The sequence below is a fragment of the Orbicella franksi genome, chromosome 6 (assembly GCF_964199315.1).
Source record: "Orbicella franksi chromosome 6, jaOrbFran1.1, whole genome shotgun sequence".
NCBI lineage: Eukaryota > Metazoa > Cnidaria > Anthozoa > Scleractinia > Merulinidae > Orbicella > Orbicella franksi.
This window is the reverse complement of record NC_138150.1, coordinates 4,122,179-4,144,360: the sequence shown is the minus strand read 5'-3', so window position 1 is coordinate 4,144,360 and position 22,182 is coordinate 4,122,179. Positions and strand designations below refer to the sequence as shown.

The 22,182-nt window shown below is 38.6% G+C and overlaps 1 protein-coding gene across 1 annotated transcript; it reads left to right on the top strand.

The window, feature by feature from the left end:
* The first annotated feature begins 92 nt into the window (after nucleotides 1–92).
* On the top strand, nucleotides 93–20,401 carry LOC145489153 (RNA cytidine acetyltransferase-like). Its single transcript, XM_081468071.1, has 28 exons — nucleotides 93–225; nucleotides 842–933; nucleotides 1,272–1,443; nucleotides 2,485–2,607; nucleotides 3,374–3,435; nucleotides 3,711–3,825; nucleotides 4,192–4,299; nucleotides 4,696–4,829; nucleotides 4,997–5,090; nucleotides 5,289–5,387; nucleotides 6,411–6,547; nucleotides 6,906–7,163; nucleotides 8,260–8,356; nucleotides 8,973–9,089; nucleotides 9,760–9,936; nucleotides 10,714–10,830; nucleotides 11,287–11,420; nucleotides 11,787–11,835; nucleotides 12,131–12,227; nucleotides 12,691–12,798; nucleotides 13,270–13,383; nucleotides 13,475–13,530; nucleotides 14,202–14,252; nucleotides 14,353–14,421; nucleotides 14,992–15,090; nucleotides 15,550–15,623; nucleotides 17,002–17,104; nucleotides 17,580–20,401. The coding sequence occupies exons 1-28, from the start codon at nucleotides 118–120 to the stop codon at nucleotides 17,646–17,648; spliced, it is 3,033 nt and encodes a 1,010-aa protein (XP_081324197.1). The 5' UTR covers nucleotides 93–117; the 3' UTR covers nucleotides 17,649–20,401.
* Nucleotides 20,402–22,182: the final 1,781 nt, after the last annotated feature.

Genomic DNA, 22,182 nt, shown 5'->3' with positions numbered 1-22,182 from the left:
GCGTTGACCTGTCATATAAACTACCATGAATATTCTCCCTCGTTTGCTGGTAGAAAAAGGTCATTTTCACACGTACATACATGATGCAGTTCTTGCAACACGTGGACAAAATTCAAAATGGTGCTAAAGAAAGTCGACAATCGTATTCGCGTTTTGATTGAAAATGGCGTCCAGAAAAAGCAAAGATCACTGTTTGTTGTGGTGGGAGACAAAGGAAAAGATCAAGTAAGTTGAACAATATTCATTAGGTTACTTTTGTTCGTCGTCTTGGTGTGATTCTGCAGTTTGCCAGATGGTGTTTACAACTTACTTGTCACTAGAATCTCAAAGAACTGGCTCGTTATTGAAATTTCTATTTGAATGCTCATGTTGTGTCAGCTTATTTTGTAATAGGATACCTGCAGCAAATAACTTATATGCCTTACACATTTACATTAATTTTAATTCTTCCTAAAAGGTTAGGTACGTGAATGAATTACACATTGGTAAGCACAGCTGTTGTGCATTGAATTTGGTTGATATTAACCTTAGAGGTTTCAAGTGCTTATTCTAAATTTAGTAATGAGCTTAATAGTTTAAGTCAGCTTAAAAATTTAAACATTTCCTTGTGGGTTACTACCTAGTTCAATGGTCAATAGATTAGTTATTGACCTACATGTATGATAGTATATTGACGATCATAAACATACTTATAACTATGGATGCTACAATTCTATGATCAAGTTACTGAATGGCCTATCAAGGTCCAATTGGCTGGCTGCTCAGACTGATCATCTTTCGATATACATGTAGACCTCGCAAGTTTATTCACGATCATGTTCAATTTCTTTTTATGTCACAGGTTGTCATTCTTCACCACATGCTGTCCAAAGCGACTGTCAAAGCAAGGCCTACAGTTCTATGGTGCTATAAAAAAGAACTGGGATTCAGTAGGTATGTGCCTTTATAACATTAATGATTATTGATATAATATACAGTCAAACCTCCCATAAGCAGACACCCATTGGACCAAAAAGTATCTGCATAAAAGAAGCCAGCATACATGTACTGGCTTATGGGAGGTTAAAAATGCAGTGTTTGTATGTGGCTGTGACCATTACTCATTACATAGACTGCTTAATAGAGGTGTCTGCCTATGGGAGATTTCTTTTAGCAGCGTTTGATTGTACTGTGAGGTATGTAAACTAGGTCTCTCTTTTGACACAGACTTTATATTTCAGTTTATATCCACAAAAATATGGAAGGTATTTTTTGTTTTCTTAATTCTTTAGTCACAGAAAGAAAAGAATGAAACAGCTTCAAAAGAAAATAAAGAGTGGGACCCTGGACCTAAAAAAAGACGACCCATTTGAGTTATTTATCTCAGCTACTAATATTCGATACTGTTACTATGCTGAAACACACAAGATCCTTGGTAATACATATGGCATGTGTGTCTTGCAGGTAAGGACATCACAAGACTGCTTGACTGTATTATTTAACACTAACTGCTGTAAGTTAATATGGACTAAACTGTCCCAGCCTGCCAAAGTTTCTGTGCTTGTGTCACTTGTTCAAATACATGTAACTTGGAGCATCACAACAGTGTTTCCCCTGTATGGTACATGTACTATGTGCATGTATGTTCTTATCCATATCAGAATCCTAATCTCCCCTCATTTTGCCTCCTTATTTTTTTACATCTAATCTTAAGGCTCAATTATACATTTTTGATACTTCAAGCCCACTACTAATATTTACAATGTACATGTAATACATGCTCTTTTGCACTGACTCATAGTGCCTCTAGCCGACTCCAACCACGTACGTATACATCTGCATGTAGTGTACATAATTATATGCACATGTAAATGTAATACTTGAAACATTGGAAAATTATAGGTTACACATGTACATGTAGAGAGAGAAGAGGAAGAGAGGGGATGGGGATGCAGGAACCTGCAGTGGCTAGTGAGTCACAGAGGTGACCTGATGTCAAACCCACTTATTTTTATATCTGTTAAACAATAATAATTTGGGTTATTTGCTTTCGATTTCTATTTAACATTTAGATTATGAGCTCGAGATTTCTATCGCGTGATAGTTGATGAGGGTGCAGCCCGAGTTATGTGGCCTAACGTCAACTATCGCGTATAGAAATCAAGAGCAAATAATCTAGTTGTTTTAGTATAAATCTAGTAGTCGTTCAAAACTTCAATCTAAATTCTCTTCAAAGACACTTTGAAAACTTAAAGAAGTGGCCGCCAAAGCACGCTGCCACACTACTCACTATCTACAACAGAATAGATAGAGTAGTGTAGCCAGTCAGAGAGTGGCATTCATGATAGAATGCTAGTTGATTTATACTGTTTAATAGGTGATACTTGGTAGGGCTGAAGGCTGTACAACATGTTGTTCCTTGCCCCATGTTAGTTACAGTATACAGTGTGTGTTGCATGCTCTAATTTTGTTACTTTTGTCATAATTTTTTTTTATTTTGTGTAGGATTTTGAGGCTCTTACCCCAAATCTCTTGGCCAGAACAGTGGAGACAGTAGAGGGTGGTGGACTGGTTGTTCTTCTGCTCAGAACAGTGTCCTCTCTGAAACAGCTTTATACAATGGCAATGGTTTGTGTCATTTTGTAGCCTTTAATTGTACTTAATAATTGGTAATCAATATTTAACAAATTGACATCATTCAGTTTTTCATGTGTCTGTCCTGTTATTGATCATAAATTATGTCGTATGTAACATTTTCTACATGTACTTTGACAATGTTATGAGAAAATTCATGATCAATAACAGGACAGACCCATGAAAAACTGATGTCAATTTGTTTTTTACAATAACAAACTGTCAAATTGTCTGCTTTCGCTTGTCATGTCAACATAGCATAAATTATAATTTCCTGTGTCTGTCCACTTATTGACAATGAAAATTAGCCAATGAGTGTGTGAGAATTTCAGCAGTTATTGTAAAAAGACTGATGTTGAATATTCAGACTTAAGCTTACTGAACTGCCAAAAGTACTACATCCAGTCACTGTCTGGAGAGGAGTATGCATGAGCGGATCCAGGATTTTTCTTAGGAGGGGGTGCACCACTAAGCAATGGCATAGCTGACGGGTGAGGTACATGTAAACAAATTTGAAAGGCAAATATGGAGAAGGCTTCATTTCACTCAGGGGGTGGTGTGCACCCCCTGCACCGTCCCCCTAGATCTGTCCCTGGTATGACTGAGTTACAATAATGGAGATATGATCATTTTGATGAGATAATTAAGATTCTAGACCCTAGCAATGGACGTCTTTTTATTTAATGTTTAGAATACATGTAAATTTTAATGTTGTCTGGAACCTTTTATTTTTGATTTGTTGTAACTGCTTGCTCTTCAGGATGTACATTCCAGATACAGAACAGAATCTCATCAGGATGTAGTGGGAAGATTTAATGAAAGGTACATTGTACATGTATGCTCTGATTCTGCATGCACTAGCTATCAGTTAGCTGTTTGATAGAACTTTTCTAATACCTGCCCTTTAAGTTGTTGTGTTCTTAATTACTAGTATTCTGTAATAGTTAACATTGTGACTGAAAAGCCCTGTTGAAGGGAGTCTCAATAAAGTATGTACATGTATGTATGTAATGTAAACTTGCCAGTTGATCACTGAAAGTTGAATAAACTTGTTTCATTGATTAAACTTGACTGATGTTTGTTTTCTTTCTTTACAGATTCATTTTGTCGCTGGCCTCATGTGAGAGCTGCATGGTTATTGATGATCAGTTGAACATCCTCCCAATATCCTCTCACACTCTAACCATCACTGCATTGCCACCAAAATCAAAGGTAATTATTGTTATATTCATTTTATTACCCTTTCTCACTTCCCTCTTAGCGTTTGTGTGGGGGGGGGGGGGGGGGAGAGGAGGGGGGAGGTTGAGGGGGAAAGACCTTCAACAAATTATGAACAGTTTTGTTGCAGCTTTTAATTATCTTCTTGTTCAAAGTTTTTGATAAATGATGTTAATGGGACCTACAAGTAGGGGTAAAACTGCATCCAATATAATGTACTTTTTACCTGAAGCTGACGGGCCATTTAGTTGGCTGGTATATATATGCAGATTTTACCATTTTTGCCCAGAGAGAGAAGAATTCAAAAACTGCAAAATTAATAAGACTTGCCATTGATATCTTGGAATCTACTTCCTGCAGGAAGAATCCATGACTGCAAATGAGATTGAACTGAAAAGTTTGAAGGAATCATTACAAGACACACAGCCTGTGGGAGCAATTGTTAACTGCTGTCGCACCCTTGACCAGGTCATTTGAGTGAACAACCAGTTAAACTGGAGGTTGTTTTACATTTATATTAAGCTTAATTAGTGATTTACATGTGCTAAATGCTTATTAATATACTTGGTGCATGTAAAAATGCATGTACATGTAATACTTAGAATTTCTGGCTATAGTAGCAGCTACTATATATTTTACATACTACTAACAGTACTGTACATTGTACATGTATGAAGTGACCTCTACATGTACAATAAATGTATGTCCACTATGTACAAATACATTGTACACTAACATGGTTGTACTTAAGAACAGCATTGAATATCAAGCATGAACAGTGTTTGACAGCTTCTTCTAGACAAGTGTGGCTGTGGCTCATAAAAAGTTGGGTATATAAAATGTTTCTTGTTGTGACATTCCCAGGCAAAAGCAGTTCTCAAGTTTGTTGAAGCAATATCGGAGAAGACGTTAAGGAATACTGTGACCATTACTGCTGCCCGTGGCCGTGGAAAATCAGCTGCCTTGGGACTGTCTTTGGCCTCTGCTGTTGCATTTGGGTATGTTCAGATACATGTAGGACTCAGTGCTGTCAACAAAGTATTTTCTTCTTTTTGAACAAAACATGATTAATTTTGTTCCACATCAATTTTTGTAACTTTGATTGATATTTTTTTCTGTTGTCCTTCTACCAAGTGTAACTATTGCATTATTTTTCATTTCTTAGGTACTCAAACATGTTTGTCACCTCACCAAGCCCAGAGAATTTACACACATTGTTTGAGTTTGTCTTTAAAGGATTTGATGCTCTAGAATTTCAGGTTTGTTAGAAATCTATGTTGAACCAAAAGACTTGCCATTTTCAGAGTTGACATGTTTGTACTGAATATACACTTTGTGCATGTATGTTATTACATGTAATTTGAGACATGCAATCACCAATTTCTTGAAATCAAAGTGCTTCAGATAAAATAATTAATTACAAGAAGAGTATTTTTTTACACCTATGCTCTGTGTAGGAACATTTGGATTATGAGTTAGTGCAATCAACCAACCCAGAATTTAACAAGGCGGTTGTCAGAGTGAATATCTTCAGGGACCACAGACAGACTATTCAGGTAAAAAAAATGTATGCTTGTTGATTATAGATGTTCCTTTATAACATAGCGCATGCAGGTCCTACCTAATTCCTATTGAGACATCATGGTGAAAATCTCAATTTATGCACAGCTGTGCGTAAATAACATGATGTGTGCAGTTTCATTTTAGCTGCAAAATTTCTGTTGAGTTTAGCTGCGAGTTCCTTTTGCTAATGTTTCAGCAATGTGAACATCCTGAACAATCCAAACCCTACATGTACTTCAAGCCTTTGGCTTTCATGTCAAGCTTAAATATTGACTAAAACTTGAGTATTTTGACTCTTTTTGTCTACATTTTCATTGAGTATTTTTACTTTGTTTGCCTACATTGTCATAAATTCGAAGTAGTGAATTCTTCATTGACAATTTTAGGAACCAGATGAAGCATTTACGTTGAACTGTTGCTCAAGTGATCATGGCGTGTTTTTAACCAGGGAATAGGATCATTTGTTTTCCTTCACTGTGAATTGTGAGAACTTTGTAGTCAATCACAAATAAAATATGTTTTAGCACCCAAGTTGTTGTTGCTATGTTATAAAAGAATTGGTTCATACTTTTAGCTGTGTATATATCGAGTTATGGATGCACTTGGGAAGTTTGGAGAGCACTCAAGAAGCTAGAGTTGCTCTTGGCTATCGCCTCAAGCAACTCTTACACTTCTCTCGTGCTCTCCAAACTTCCCACATGCATCCATAACTCAATATACGCAAATGTTAAGCGTGACCCAATTCTTTAGTTGCATGTAATGCAAGTGATCAAAGCCATGAGAATTTTGTGGCTTTTTGCTTCTCACTCTGTAATCCCAAACTTCAACTGGCCAGCATAATAGGGTTGTAATACATCAAAGTCGCTGGAGCTTTGTAGCCCTTTCCATGCACTATACTGTGTCTCTTCATATGATGCTAGCCAGTAAAAGGATCACTCTGTCAGTTCTCCAGTCTATGACAGTGACTGTGCAATGTTTTGAAGAATGTAAACCTGACAACTGAATGTTCCATTTAGTACATCCACCCATCAGATGCACACAAACTTGGTCAGGCGGAGTTGGTGGTCATTGACGAGGCTGCTGCCATCCCTCTTCCACTGGTTAAAAATCTCATGGGAGCATACCTTGTGTTTTTGTCATCAACTGTAAACGGGTAAGGCTGAGAGAAGTGTTTGTCTTGGAAGTACATAAATATGATTAAGACTTTGCAATCGGTAGTTGACGTAAGTCTTCCTTGTAGTTTTGGTGAAGGAGTAACTTTTAATAAAAGAAGTATGTACAGAACGAACTAAATTAATTCCAAGATATGTAGTATATGGCATGTAAATTTACTTTTTATGTTCACTCTTTTAGTCAGATGTAATTAACATCTGTTGCCCTTCAATTTGTTTTATTGAACTCTTTATACTTAATAGTTCAGTTACTGTGCAGTTGCTGAAACATTTTTTATTTTCAACTTACCGATTAAGTTGAAACAAATGTTTGTTTTGTTAATTTTTGTCATCTTTCAGATATGAAGGAACGGGTCGATCACTCTCCTTGAAACTGATCCAACAGCTGCGAGAACAGAGCACAACTCTAGGGTCTGCCAACAAAGGCAGCAGCTCTGCTTCTCTTGGTCGCAGCCTTCAGGAGATAACACTGAATGAGTCAATCCGTTATGCTCCTGGTGATGAGGTGGAGAGGTGGTTGAACCACCTTCTCTGTTTAGATGCCACGGTGGTGCAAAGACTGACCTCTGGTTGTCCTCTGCCTGAAAACTGTGATTTGTATCCTTTTCCTTTAATTGTTAGACATACGGGTAGTCCTTCTTTCGCTTGGTCCGTCGTGCGTGATGCGAAAGAAAACCGCGAGGAAAAAAATTTTTGCGCGAAATCGTGGGGACCCTACTTTCGCGCGCCTCTCGCGCCCAGATTTTTTTCCCGCGGTTTTCTTTCGCCTCACGCACGACGGACTAAGCGAAAGAGGGACTACTGGTAGTCTATTAATAATTGTTGTGAGTACGACTTGTACCATCATTACTGTATAAAATAACGAGCTGGTCAAACAGAACTTACCTTTTGAAGGAAAAACAAAAACAGTTTGTGTGACTATCCAAACTCACCAACCAACCAACCAACCAGGTGAGCCGGCACTCAATTATAATTTGGAGGAAAGTGTACAAGGATGGAACTGAAAAACAATCAGTCAAACACAAGTAAATGGTATTTCTTTGGTTGATACCGCGTAAATACCCACTGGGTTAAAAAGACCTCAAAACATACATGTACAATGGACGTCTGCATTTACAGTACAAGTATATTGTAACGCATTTTCCAAATAAGTGGAGAAATTTAATTTGATTCTAAATGAAATTGTGGAAATTTAGATCAAATAGTAAGTATAACGTCTTGAACGGTTTCAAAATTAGTCTCAACACACTTCAAGTTTGACATTGCAAGGCATTTGATAGACTTTGGGTAAGATCATGTAATTCATCTTTCAACATACTGGTACCAAAAAGGCACTTACCCTACCTTCATTTACCAACAACTTTATGACTGACACCTCTTTTTGAAATTAACATAACACGGTAAAAAGAAATTTGTTCCGTGTGCAGTTTCGCCTGGAGTTTAGGTCGTTCGTTCACTCCATGTAACTGAACGCAGACAACAGTCGGCCAACGGTCGACAGCGGCCGAGAGGAGGCCAAGAGCTGGCCAATTGTCGACCGTCAGACGACCGACAAAGGACCAACAGTCGACCGACATACGGCCAACATTCGGCCGACAGATGGCCGACATTCAACCGACAGGTTTGCTCGGGAGCTGTTCTTCACAGTTACTCTGTTTTTGTCAGCCCATATCAACTTAATTCTGCTCATCAGATATTATGTCAACCGTGACACACTGTTCTCATACCACAAAGCATCTGAAGTGTTCCTGCAAAGACTTATGGCTCTTTATGTGGCTTCTCATTACAAGGTAATTGCCAGTTTTTGGTGTTTCGTTTGAGGGGTGCTACGTGCACATGTAGCTACAGTTCTGTTTTTAGATAATCCTTGAAGGATTTTTCATTCTTAGTCGTCTCATACATTACTTTCAAAAGATTTCGGACGTGTAATTTTCGGACACTTTTTCTCTCATTTCGGACAAATTTCGGACAAAAGTTTCGAACACTTTGCTGAAACATAGCTAAAGTAAGTTTACGCCAACAAAACAAATTAGGCCGAAACAACATCTGTGAAAACGATAGTTTTGCTGGAGCCTCAAGATTTTTACAGATATACCGACGAGAAAATAACAGAAATTGTATCACACCGTTAAGTACATGTATCTCAAGTCGTGTCTTACCAAGAGTTCGCTTCATGAAGGAAACTAAGAGCCTTGGAGTTATTTAAAAGTTTCGTACTGTACTGTAAATATTTCGGACGGTTTTATTTTCGGGCCCTTTTTTTGTCCGAAATTAAAATCGTGCTAAATTTGTGCAAGTAATGTATTTTATACAGTCAGGTAGTTTAAACAAACTTAAGGTGATTTTGTAGAAAAAAAAAATGTGATAGCTTATAACAGTAGCTGCCTTTTCATGTTACCTTCACAGAACACTCCAAATGACCTTCAGCTGTTATCTGATGCACCAGCTCACCATATTTTCTGTTTGCTGGGTCCTGTTGATCCAGCTCAGAGTACTTTACCAGAAGTGTACTGTGTCCTGCAGGTAAAAAACCGCGCCAAACATGTACAAGAGGATGTCACAATTGCCTTCATGTCCAAAGAAAAGAGACAAAAACAACTGATTACCACACCTCAATTTAGTTTGTGTGGGTTGATTTAAAGCGATATTGATTAGCAAAAGTAACAAAAGAGATACAAATCCAAGAATTTCTTCGATGAATAATTTTCAAAATTTAGTGTGCCTGTTAATTCCATTCAGGTTATTGTAATGTCACTCCATTACCTTAAAGGAGCTCAGTCAGGGACTTTTTAGTTTATATTTTGGCCACGTTCAAATAAAATTACCTTTAAATTGAAGGAAGCCTGAAAATAGTAGTTTGCTAAGATAAAAAATCACAAAAGAGATAATAATAAACCATAAAGAAACAAGGATGGTTAAGGATGGAGAAGATTAACACGGATTACAAACGACGAATTTGAAAAATTTAGGCTCAACTTTTCAAGATGCACAAACTGTGACGTAGCTCGTTTAAAGTATTTGTTGGTCTTTCTTCTTTTTCTTTTCAAGACACTGCACTACCAAACATTCACGGGTTCCCAGAAAACCCAACTGAGGCATTGTGCTACATATTTTGTGAATGTAACAGTTTTCTCTAAATCGATGATTGATCAAGCCATCCGATTTCTAATTAACTCATACGTTTCTGAACCAGGTTTGCCTTGAAGGTGATATTTCAAAGTCGTCCATCATGAACAGTCTGTCACGTGGCAAAAGAGCATCCGGGGATCTTATACCATGGACAGTTTCACAGCAGTTTAATGATCATGACTTTGCTGGGCTGTCTGGCGGGAGAATCGTCAGAATTGCCACCCATCCTGACTTTCAAGGGGTATGACCTCGTACTAATGATCTTGAGTCTAATGAAAACCATTACGATGTAGCTAATTTTTTTTTTCAAAATTTAGTTTCAGTACTTTTTGTAGTCTATATTTAGTTTGAGTAGTTTATATTTAGTTTGAGAATTTGAAAATATATTTCAGACTCACTGATTTGAAAAATATCAAACCAAGACACAAAATTAACTGCAGCATGTATGTTTTCACATGTCTCGTGTCCGAGCATTTTTTTAAATTATTTTTTTCGTTTTTTCATAATACAGAAACTATATTTTTAAAGTTGTGCTGTTACGCTAGTAACGCTACTTAAATTAGTTTTTTCTCAGTTAAGCTTATAGCGGACACTTTAAACCTGTCAACTGACTTTGTTTCCATAAGTTGAAGTTATGTTTCTCAATCTCATTTCATATTTCATTCATCAAGTTTAGACAAAGGTATTTTTTGCGATTTTATATCTCCGATTTCTCCTTAGTTTTAGCTTCGATTGAGAAGTGACATCAAACACTCAGGATTGTTATTAATTACCGTATTTCCAATCACCTCAAAGCTCGTCAAAAATACCTCTCTGTGCGCGTCGTATTCTCAGCACTCTTCTCGGTGTTTGCAAATTGGTAAAACACGGCTACTCGTATGTGACATATTATTTCTCATGGCAATGACATCATGTGTTGATTTCCTAAGATTGAGAGTTGTTCCTTTCACCCTCAAGGTGCCATGATCTTTGGAATCATATTCATTCTGATTGTCACTTTTCTTCATTTCAACAATAGATGGGATACGGCAAACGAGCAATGAACCTTCTTATTCAGTATTATGAAGGCAAAATTCCCAGTTTATCTGAAGAAGACCAGGAAGATAAACAAATTTCAACTTTGACTGGAGATGAGGTAAATATCGACAGAATGTGGCTCTCTTTGCGATGGACCAGCTTTCCATTTTCCATTCATAGTTTAACCGCACTTTAAAATATGAAGAATGTATTTAAGAACATTTGAAACAGTGGAAACTCATTTGAACGAAAAAGCACTACATCAAACTGATTTCAAAGAGTCATTTCCAAAACATTTTCAAATATTGGCTTTGTATTTCAGTAGAAACCACTAAGCTCGAAGCTGTTACAATTGCTGTTACAATGATATCAAACAGCATCTACAGAGCAAGGATTCGTCCTGCTAAATCTGCTTTTATACGATTGTTTAAATATTGATAGTTCTGTTTCTTTTTCTCGTAAAGGCATACCCTGCGAGACGGAGATTCCGCCCTTCTCTTTGCCTCGTAAGATAATTAAGGCTCTGAGTGAAATGAAACATTCGGTTTGTTGTGTATTCTTATTTATTTTGCAGGAAGTAGGTTTATTGGAAGAGGTGATTTCTCCAAGAAGTAATCTGCCGCCTTTGTTGTTAAAACTTAGTGAGCGACCAGCTGAACAACTTGATTATCTTGGTGTGTCATACGGACTGACGGCACAACTGCTAAGGCACGTTGATTAACATACATTAAATATTATTAAATAATTTAATAGTATATTTTATTTATTTGGCACAATGGTCAATGGTGAAAAGCAGCGTCGTAATTGGTTCCACGAAGTACCATCTGCCGAGATGAAGCTCGCGTCACGGACAAAAAAACTTGTCCTCTTGATAGCATCCCTTGTCAGAGAGATTAGAAGTATATGTACACCTGTATTGGCTTTGCCTCATTATAACAAGCATATTGCTGAACCTAACTGAGCCTCTCGACTCAGTCTATTGCACTAACCATCAGGCTGTATAATTAACCCTTTATGGGAAAAACTAAATTAATTGGTGACTGAAATTGACGTATTCTTTCTAATTCTTCTTAGATTTTGGAAGAGATCTGGCTTTGTTCCTGTATACCTGCGGCAAACTCCAGTAAGGATGGGCTCTATGTATACTTTTTTACTAACGAGTTTTTATTCCAGTTCAGTACTTATATATTTATTTGACTAAAGGTTTTTCCTTAGCAGAACTTCAACGCATTGCCTTGTAAACATCTCTCCACCCTTCTCTCTTCCACTATAATCCCTCCTTTTCTTCGGGGTAAGATGATACCCCATTTTACCAAACCCTCTTCACGGCTTCTTCTACAAAGTCCCGTAAACGTTCCCCATAAACTGTTTCCTGTTGCCTTTAGTACTAACAACACTCATTTCTCTCTACTTTATAGAATGACTTGACCGGTGAACATTCTTGTATTATGTTGAGACGCTTGACTGATTCCGAAGAAGACACTAATGACAACTGGCTGCAAGCCTACATGGCTGGTAAGTATTTTGACGCCATGTTGAGGGGTGCATTTTTGCTGGCAATTGGAAGAGTTTTTCTCAATCCCTGGAGTATTACGCAGACGTTTAAGTATGTTAACGACTCTTGGAATAATGTTCGTAATGTTCTTATCGCGTAATTTTCATCTACCATTCTTCGTTCTGAGGCTTGATCGAGCGGTATTTCAAACTTTCCCGGTCTATAACAGGGTGGGCATTTTGAAGAAATGTAGCCTGCGTTGTCGTGGAAGAAGGCATCTCCGTTTCCCCTATCCCTCCCCTCTCCCGTTTTACGCCTGCTGTGCAGTAATAATTCGGTCGGGTACTGTTTCACAATACGTGAAATTTACAGACCAACGTTTGTAAGAACGATTTCTGTTAAAAATCTCTCTGTAAAAAATCTTTTTTTTTCGATTTTTATAATATACTTATTTTTGTACTATCCATTTGTTTACCTCGACAGATTTCCGCAGGCGCTTCCTTTCTCTCCTTTCTTATCAGTTCCGTAGTTATTCTCCGTCATTAGCGTTAAGTATACTAAAGAACAAAAGCGTCAAAGAAGAAGAAAGAGGTTTGCATGACTTTACTTTCGGTTTTATTCATTCTTTTATTTCTTTTTCGACGTCCACTCAAATCTCGTTGTTCACACTTGGCAAAAGTCAGCGTCCACGGAAGGGGTAACACCCACAAAACCACTTGAAAGTTAACGTCCACACTAAATTCAGCGTTAACGCAAAACTTGACGTTTACACAAAATTTCACGTAGACGCAAAACTCTATTTTCACGCTTAAGTCATCGTCCGTACATAAACTCTACGTCCCCTGAAACCAGGACGTCGATACAGAACTCACCCTCACTTAAAACATGGCGTGCACACAAACCTCAACGCCACAAGAGGGTCACGTCCTAAAAGTCTTGACGTCCCCACAGAAGTTGTGTTTAAGTCAAAATTCGTCGTCCTTACAAAATTTTATTACGTCCACACCAAACTTACCTTTAATTTTTTATAATCATTGAAGAATTTCCGTACTTTGATTTTAGGTTTAACAAAAGGTGAATTAGAAGCGGTCCTTACAACGTACGACATTAAAAGACTGGATCTTTACTCTCGAAACATGGTAGACTACCATCTAATCACAGATTTGCTTCCAGCGGGTAAGGAGTTGAAACTGTGCTGCTTATGAGTGATGTTTCAAAATGGCACTAATACAAATGCCTATTTCACCTTACTGTTTTTCTTTCGCAGTTTCAAGGATGTTTTTCCTTCAGAGGCTGGACTTTGACCTTTCTGCAGTCCAATCCGTAAGTGTAGTATAGCGTTACTAAATATTTAGCTACCCGGTCACTTTTGTTTTTGCTTTTGTTCTGTGTTTCTTTTTGTTGCCCGCTGTTATTACATCTCACTATAAAACGTAGCACGATAGCCTAGCTCGCCAGAAATTCTCAGTTGCATAGTGGTTAGGGCGTCCCACCGATCTGCGGGAGGTCGTAGATTCGAATCCTGTCGAGGGCGTTTGATTCTTATCTTTCACTTCTACCCTTCGACGCATCTCCTCCTAGCAGTATGTCCAGTATGGGTAAGGCGCACATCACTATTGGCCCTATAAAAGGACGTTGCGTACCAGGTTGGAGTTCTTGGTAGCTCAGTTCGTCCGACAGGTTTCGAACCCGTTCTGGGAGTCTATTTTTTGTTTGTGTTGGTTTTGTTGTGCATGTTTTCGACTGTTGAACCATTATGGCCAAGTTGATTGACATCTATTACAGCTACTATTTGTTTTTAAGATTATCTTGAGTTTATCACATTTCCTGAATTAGTGTTAAATATATTTAGTTTCTCGTGTACTGATCGAAATAGCAGAGTTTTGAGGGGTCTTGTAATACGTGCCGTCGTGTCATACAAGTAAAGAGTAAGGTGTAACAGTGGTATTCAGTAATATTCTAAATAACAACGAATTCTGTTTTGTTGTTGACAGGCGATTCTTCTTGGTCTAGGACTTCAACACAAGACAATAGAAACCCTTGAGGTACTCATCACTACTGTAAATATGACCACACTTTTGGGGGGATTCAGTGTAAACCTTGTAGCATCTTTGTAATTATTTTATTGTGCTTCATTTTCTTCAGAAGGAATTGGAGCTACCTTCTTCTCAGCTCCTTGGACTGTTTAACAGAACTATTAGAAAAGCTGTCCAGGTAAGCCTCTTTACTTTGTAGAAAAGTCAAAGATTCGACTCGAAAAATACCACACTGATGGCGGTGCTCTACAGAATCAGTTTAACTGATTCTGATTCTTGAACTTCCTCCTGTTGGGTGTTGCTGCTTGAATTGCGCGTGGAAATTCAAAACCACCGCGAAACAACCATCTGGAACAACATGGTCTCTGCAGAACTACGATGGAACCTGCACAGTCCTTCTCTATAACGGTCACCTTGTCACATCGACCAGGATTGTTTGTTCCAACCGCGCAGCAATTTATACTTTTTACTTTTATTGAAACACTACAACGGTCTCCCCTCTACAGCACACAGCTATAGACTCTGCCCCAGAATGAACGATATAGCTCGAGGTTCAATCGCGTTTCATTCAGTACGGGATTTTTCGGGTCGACTCTCAGATCGTTCTGGAGCGGAAGAAGAAACGACTGTAACTATGGCTACAACTTGATTGAAGGTGATTTACATTACCTTGACCTTACTGAACTTCATACCTTATCCTTTTTTGTCTTCTTTGGTATTGATCTTGGCTGGTCTTTTTTGTTTTCAGTGTTTTAATTCAGTTCTGGAGTCATCCTTCGACAGCCAAGTAACCAGAGGAAAGGAAGTGTCGATGGAGCCGTTAGCTCAGGGACTTCAAGAGGATCTGGTTAGCCTTTTAGTTCATTGTGAAGAACCCAGCATACCTGTACTTTGTTTAGAATTTAATCTCACTTGCTAAGTTTTTTCATCAATGTTGTGAATAAGAAACTCGCAGAATTTACAGATTCGTCTTTACAAAACCGCAACCGGACAAAGAACATTCTTCTATAGAACTGTTAAAGTTCGGAACACATTAGACTCAAGTTAGAACCTTTTAAGAAAACATTTAATCTCCAAATTTCTAGAGTCTTGAACACACTCATGTATTTCCTTTATATATCGTTTTATTATTTATTTATTTGTTTATTTATTTTTTGTACCTTTATTCTAAAAAGCCCAATTGGGACGAATAAAGTATGTATACATGTAATTCACCTTCACTGGGCGTGTGGCTGTGACATGATATTTTGCGTTATTAGGACTTTGTTAGTTACTTACAAAAGATGCTGTTATATGGAAATTTCAGGAAGAAGCTGCAAAGGAATTGAAAGAAAAACAAAAGAAAGAGCTGGAAAAACTCAAAAATCTTGATCTCAGCGAGTAGGTTCACATTAATTTATACATTAAATTATATATTTTGTAAATTACACTATTTTGACGATATTGATTTTCTTTGTATTGGTCGGGTCACTTTCATGGCCAGAAATTCTGGACATCGAGTCTGTTAATTTTCATGCGGCATACGTCTATTACACATTTTAGTGGTACATACCGCTGTTCAGTACGGCGTACTTCGGGCTCAACGACATTACAGAAAAAGTTGTTGTACAAAAAGATGTTGTTGGGCATGTAAATAACTGCTGACCGAAGTAATTGCATGAAAGTAAAAACTAGAGAAAATTGCCTTTCAAAAATTGTCTTTTGGAGCAAAATCGGACCATTTGCAGCCGAAATATCGCTGTGCAAAGACAGCGGATTTGGGGATTTTAGCGCGGCTGTTTACAAGCTTGCTTTCCGTCATTTTGCAAGCTTTTTAAAACCAAAAAGCAGAGTGAAGAAATCAGCATCGTAGGTGAAAATTGGTCAAATAGTACATTGTACGGTGCTTTTCTTCAAGCGATCGCGGCACTTCGGATATCCCGATCATGTTGTCTGCTACAGAGGATCAAAATCCTCTTGGGATGCAAAAATGGGATTTCAAGCCTCTGTTTTGTAGAGCATTGTATGGGCCAAGCTTCGAAAATAAACATCGATGAAAAGCAGGGCCAGTAACATTTGTTGATGAAAACCAACTTATCAGAATAGCCGAGGAAACTTTCAAGAACTCTACCGGATCGCGGCACTTGTTCCCGGTAAGCCAGAACGTGCTCTATTTTACTTTGTTTTATTTCTGCCATACATTTCCTTTGAGTGTTTGGCGGCCATATTGTCAAGTAACCTCGCGCGTGCGCCGTTGCGATGTCCGGAATTTCTGGCCATGGCTGTTTCTTTCCCATGGACAGCCAGGGGATTTCACAGGCTGTGCAACTACAGTAAAAATCCGCATAAAAGAACACATGTTTTGGGGTTTCAGGCTGATTTTGTCTGGTGTTTTCTACAAAATCAGCCTGAAAATGTTCTTAAGGTGTTCTTAAAATTGTTTCTGAAAATCAACTACTCCATAGACTACCAACAGATGAAATCAATGTGCAAGCACAACATTTTAATTAATTAATGTATTGCACATATATTGATCTACTCAGCACTGTACTTAGTACTGTACCCTAGTAGGTTATTCTAATCTAACTGGCGGCTAATTTTTTATATAAGAACAATTTTCATCATTCAGGCTGAATGTGTTCTTATGTGTATGGTACTTTTTTGACCAAATTTCAGCCTGTGTGTTCTTTATCCACTTGTTCTTTTATGCGGTTTTTACTGTATTGCTTTCCAGCACCTGCACCTGTACCTTGTTAAGTAGTCCTTTTCTTCGTGTTAGGTTTGCCATATCGGGAAAGGATGAAGAATGGCAGCAGGCTCTTAGCAGCAGTAAGAACAATGTTAGCGTGATCAGCGTGACAAGTACAAAGCGAAAGGCGAAGGTGAGTTTGTCAAGTCACATGATAGGCCAATTATTTCAACTTGGCCCCGAGGCTAGGGGAAATAAAACAATGGAAATCACATCGAGGTTGAGGGATAAATTACTACTTTACTTTGCTTTTTTTTCCCAAGCCTCATAGCCAAGTTAGAATGATGAATGTTGTTGTTGAATGCTTATAGCAGTCACTGCTCTCAGCTACACGTAGCTAGTTCACAGGCATGCCACTTAAGCTGCAAGAAACAAATATCTCAGGTTTAAAAATCCCAACTGGCGGGAGAGAGGCCAATTGGCTATTTAAAAGCATGACCGAGGAGTTGAACTAGGGTCTACCGAGAAACAACTCCACCTTAGTGGTCAGAGCGGGACTTAAACCTGCGACCTCCGGATTTCAAGTCCGGCGCCCTAACCACTCGGCCACGCTGCCTCCGTATCATTACTGTAGGCACATCTTCATTGATCCGTTTTGCTCTTTTCAGCCGTCCGACGATCAAAAACGATCACACAAGAAGCCAAAGAAGTCCAAACAGAAACACCACACCAGTTGATTTTGGAGTCAATATACTACTTGGCAACTGGAGACCGGCACAGAAAGCTGGCCCGCTGCGTCGCCTCTATCATCTGTTTATTTAAGAGTGGTTTGAATGAACTGAACAGAAGTTTCTACATCTGGGCTCAGTTCTCCTTCAGACCATGCGTTACATAAGCTGTGAGCGTAACCAAATAGGTGTGACTGAACACTGAATAGAGATTTAAAACTCTTGTCTTTAACCCACTTTTTTCGATCATTTTCGTCTTTAGATACTCTTTCGATACTTATACTTGGTCACTTCCGATGATTTTTGAATATTTTTCTCGTCAACACTGGGCAACACTACATTTTCCGATACTAGTTCGTGGTCGGAAATTGAATCGCAATGGAGAATACTTAGTAGCCGCGCTCGAAAGGTGAGAAACAACCCATGTAGCTGAGCGATCACGCTCGACAGCTGCCAAAATATTCAGAAATCAGAATCATCTGTAGCTTGGGACTCTAGTGCATAAAAATTAACATGGACTGAATCAAACACGTGATTTTTAATCAGTACTCAGGAAGTAAACTGCCTCTTTACTATCATTTCCATGCAAGACTGTGTCTGATAACAAAATAACCACTTGCGGGATTTGAGGTGACGATTTCAGAGACGAAAAGTGAAGCAAAGTGAAAAATATTTTCTGCAGTCTTGACTGGGAGCAAAGCACGTTTTCGGAAACGAAGGGAATGCTAGTAGTTCCACCTGTCTTTTGTCTATGATTCCCCAACTGGACTCACCTTTAGCTAGCACTCTATTTCTAGAAGCAATGCACTTTTATGGAAAGTAGTTCCACAGCTTTTTCATTGTTCCAGAGACATGCAGCTTTTCGCTTTTCTTTTGTTGAGCTGTAACATATTAAACAATACCATGTATAGATACAATATGAATGCATTTTCACGTCTAGAAGCAGTGGACGTTTACGGAAGTTTGGTGAAAATAGTTCCACGGCTTTTTCATTGTTCCAGAGACATCCAGCCTTCCGCTTTTCCTTTGTTGGACTGTAACATTTGAAGCAATACCATGCATGGATACAAGCGACCACGCTCGAAAGGTGACAAACAACTCATGTAGCTGAGCGACCACGCTCGACAGCTGCCAAAATATTCAGAATCATCTGTAGCTTGAGACTCAAGTGTATAAAAATTAACATTGACTGAATGAAACATGTGATTTTTAATCAGTAGTCGGGAAATAAAGTGCCTCTTTACCGTCATTTCCATGCAAGACTGCGTCTAATAACAAAATAACCACTTGGGGAATTTGAGGTGACGATTTAAGAGACGAAAAGTGAAACAAAGTGAAAAAGATTTTCTGCAGTATTGACTAGCAACAAACACGTTTGCGGAAACTAAGGGAATGCTAGTAGTTCCACCTGTCTTTTGTCTATGATTCCTCAACTGGACTCACCTTTAGCTAGCACTCTATTTCTAGCGCTCTATTTTTAGAAGCAATGCACGTTTACGAAAGTTTGGTGAAAATAGCTCCGCGGCTTTTTCATTGTTCCAGAGACATGCAGCTTTTCGCTTTCTTTCGTTGAACTGTAACATTTGAAGCAATACCATGCATGGATACAAGCGACCACGCTCGACAGCTGCCAAAATATTCAGAATCATCTGTAGCTTGAGACTCTAATGCATAAAAATTAACATTGACTGAACGAAACATGTGATTTTTAATCAGTACTCGGGAAATAAAGTGCCTCTTTACCGTCATTTCCATGCAAGACTGCGTCTAATAACAAAATAACCACTTGGGGAATTTCAGGTGACGATTTAAGAGACGAAAAGTGAAACAAAGTGAAAAAGATTTTCTGCAGTATTGACTAGGAACAAAACACGTTTGCGGAAACTAAGGGAATGCTAGTAGTTCCACCTGTCTTTTGTCTATGGTTCCTCAACTGGACTCGCCTTTAGCTAGCACTCTATTTCTAGAAGCAATGCACTTTTATGGAAAGTAGTTCCACGGCTTTTTCATTGTTCCAGAGACATGCAGCTTTTCGCTTTTCTTTTGTTGAACTGTAACATATGAAGCAATACCATGTATAGATACAATATCAATGCATTTTCACGTTTTTCCATTTCTCCAGGCCAGACACATCTGGCGTAGCAAATCATACTTAAAAACCCTTGCTTTGGCCTTATTACTCAACTTAAAATTTACTGTCGGGTGCAGTAAACACCAAAGCAAAATCAGAGTTATGGAATGCAACCCATCAACAGCGTTCTCAGGTAAAAAAATCAATTTTGGACATCGTAAAAAAGTGAGCTGGGCATTTAACTTGGAAGAAGTTAAGTACTTCTCCGCCGATTTTGAGTTTCAACAGTTTCAAGAACCAGAGGGCAAGATAGCTACTACAGACTCGATGCAAGCGAAGCTCAAGAAAAAGCCCCACGCGCTGAGAAACAAACGGTTTGCATCTCTCTCGGACATTGGTGACGGAGATTTTATTCAATGGGTGCGGGATAAAGGTGACCAAGTTGTGGGAAAGATTTCAGGACAATGCAGTGTTGTAATTTTCAAAGATTTGACCGTTTCAGTGGAAAACTAGACTGATAAGAGCACTGTACACTGTATTGGACAGTTCGATTATCTCCATAGTAGAACTGCCTGCAAGATAACTGTTTCTTTATCGTTCAACTGTATCGTTGTTTTATGTTGACCACACAAGTGATATTTTAAGAGACGACTCATGGCTTGTCTTATTCTCCTTTGACCCGAGCCAAAGGGCGCCTATTGATAGTAGAGATGCTTTGTAAGCTCTCTGAAGGGACTGCCCTGAAATTTTTACCTTTAGATTTTTACTTTTAAATAAAGGAGATTATCTAAATAAGTAGCTCTTAGTAAACAGTCGTCTGTGTTCTTATTTTCTTTAAGACAAACTTCAAAGTTAGCCAAGGGCATCGGAGTGCGTATAGAAAAAAAAAATATCATAATTATAAAATTACAGGCTATCTTAAACCAAACTTCCATGTAGAAGGTTTGCCATATTTGAATTCATTTATATCTAAAATGTGCACATCCGCGCACTGTCTGACTTAAAATGCAATATGAAAAGAAACAAAATCGAACAAAACAAAAACAAAGACCAAACTTAGACCAAAAAAAAGAAAGGTTTACAGTGCAAAAACTCTGTTACAACATTTGTTCCCTTCTACGTGGATAAACGAAATGAAATCTTCGAGGCTGGCCTAAGTATGTTCTCTGAAACAAAACAAACATTTCCACACTTGGCACTTTCTCGGTATGTAAAAGTTATCTTTGTTTATGTTCACTTTCGAAGCAGAACGCCACCTGGTCTACGAGGCTTTTCTTAATTCTTGTAGGTACGTGCGAGGCTTTTCTCAGTTGTTCTTATACGAACGTTGAGGTAAAACTTCACGTTTTTGACAAGCAACACCTCTCCATTTTCTTTGTTCCTCTCATCGAAGGAGCATCCGGACAGTTTTGCGTTTTTGCATTGATTTGCTGTGCACACTAAAACGCTGAAAACGAAATTATATTGGGCAATGAGCGGATTTAGCATGCGCAGAGTTCTTCATTGTCATGAAATTTTCGAAAAGCATCATTTCGAATAAAGGCACCCTGCAGAGCATTCTTGAGCATTCTCGGATTCATATGCACGGAAGGCAAAAAGGCATCGAAAAGTGTGCGTTTTCAAGGAAAAACGCAAACTTTGTGTACTTTGAAGACTCGCGAAGTCCGATTTGTGTGAGGCAAAGAATAGGGAGTGCGCTCTTTCCCTTGTGGAGTGTTAACCGTGCGATTGAGAGCACCTCGAAAGTTGTAACCCCTCTCATGGCGCAATCATTAGGCCATTTTGGTATCCCCGGTATTGGACTGGAACTAGCTTGCAATGGAGGCTCATGCGGGGGAATATCATCGCGCATCAGGATCAGCCTCAGTTGCAAGCTAGTTCCAGTCCAATACCGAGAATACGAATATGGCCTATTGCTTAACCACTTCCAAACAAAAACTACACTTCAGTCCACCCCTCTTCATCCCAGGCCCTGCTCAAACTTCTCGAGGGATGATCAGGAAGGGCCTTGCGAACAAGACTGATTAACCAACGAGACAACCTCGTTCCCATAAGCTCTCCTCGCTGGGAACCATGTGAAACACAAAGATTTCAAAATTTAGAGCCTATTTGTTAATGGTTGGCAAACTTGAACGACGAAAATAATTTTTGTATCTTCGTTTGTTTCCACTGGTGCTGAAAAGCTCCATTGGGGAGAGAGCAATTAAGATATATATTTATATTTTATTATTCAGCTGGAGATTTTGGTCCGACTGAAGTCGGTACACGAAAGATTTATGTAGTTGCAAGATTCTGAGGTAAAATGTAAATTCATTTTTAATCGACGTCGTTTAAGATTATTAAACCGGCCAAGCTGCAATAGCTGTCACTGACCGGACGGTGGGTAAACCTGCTGGAAGTCGGCTTTCAACGATACGATAATGGCATAGAAGGCCTAATATTAACTGAAAATAAACCGTCCCTGCCTTAAAG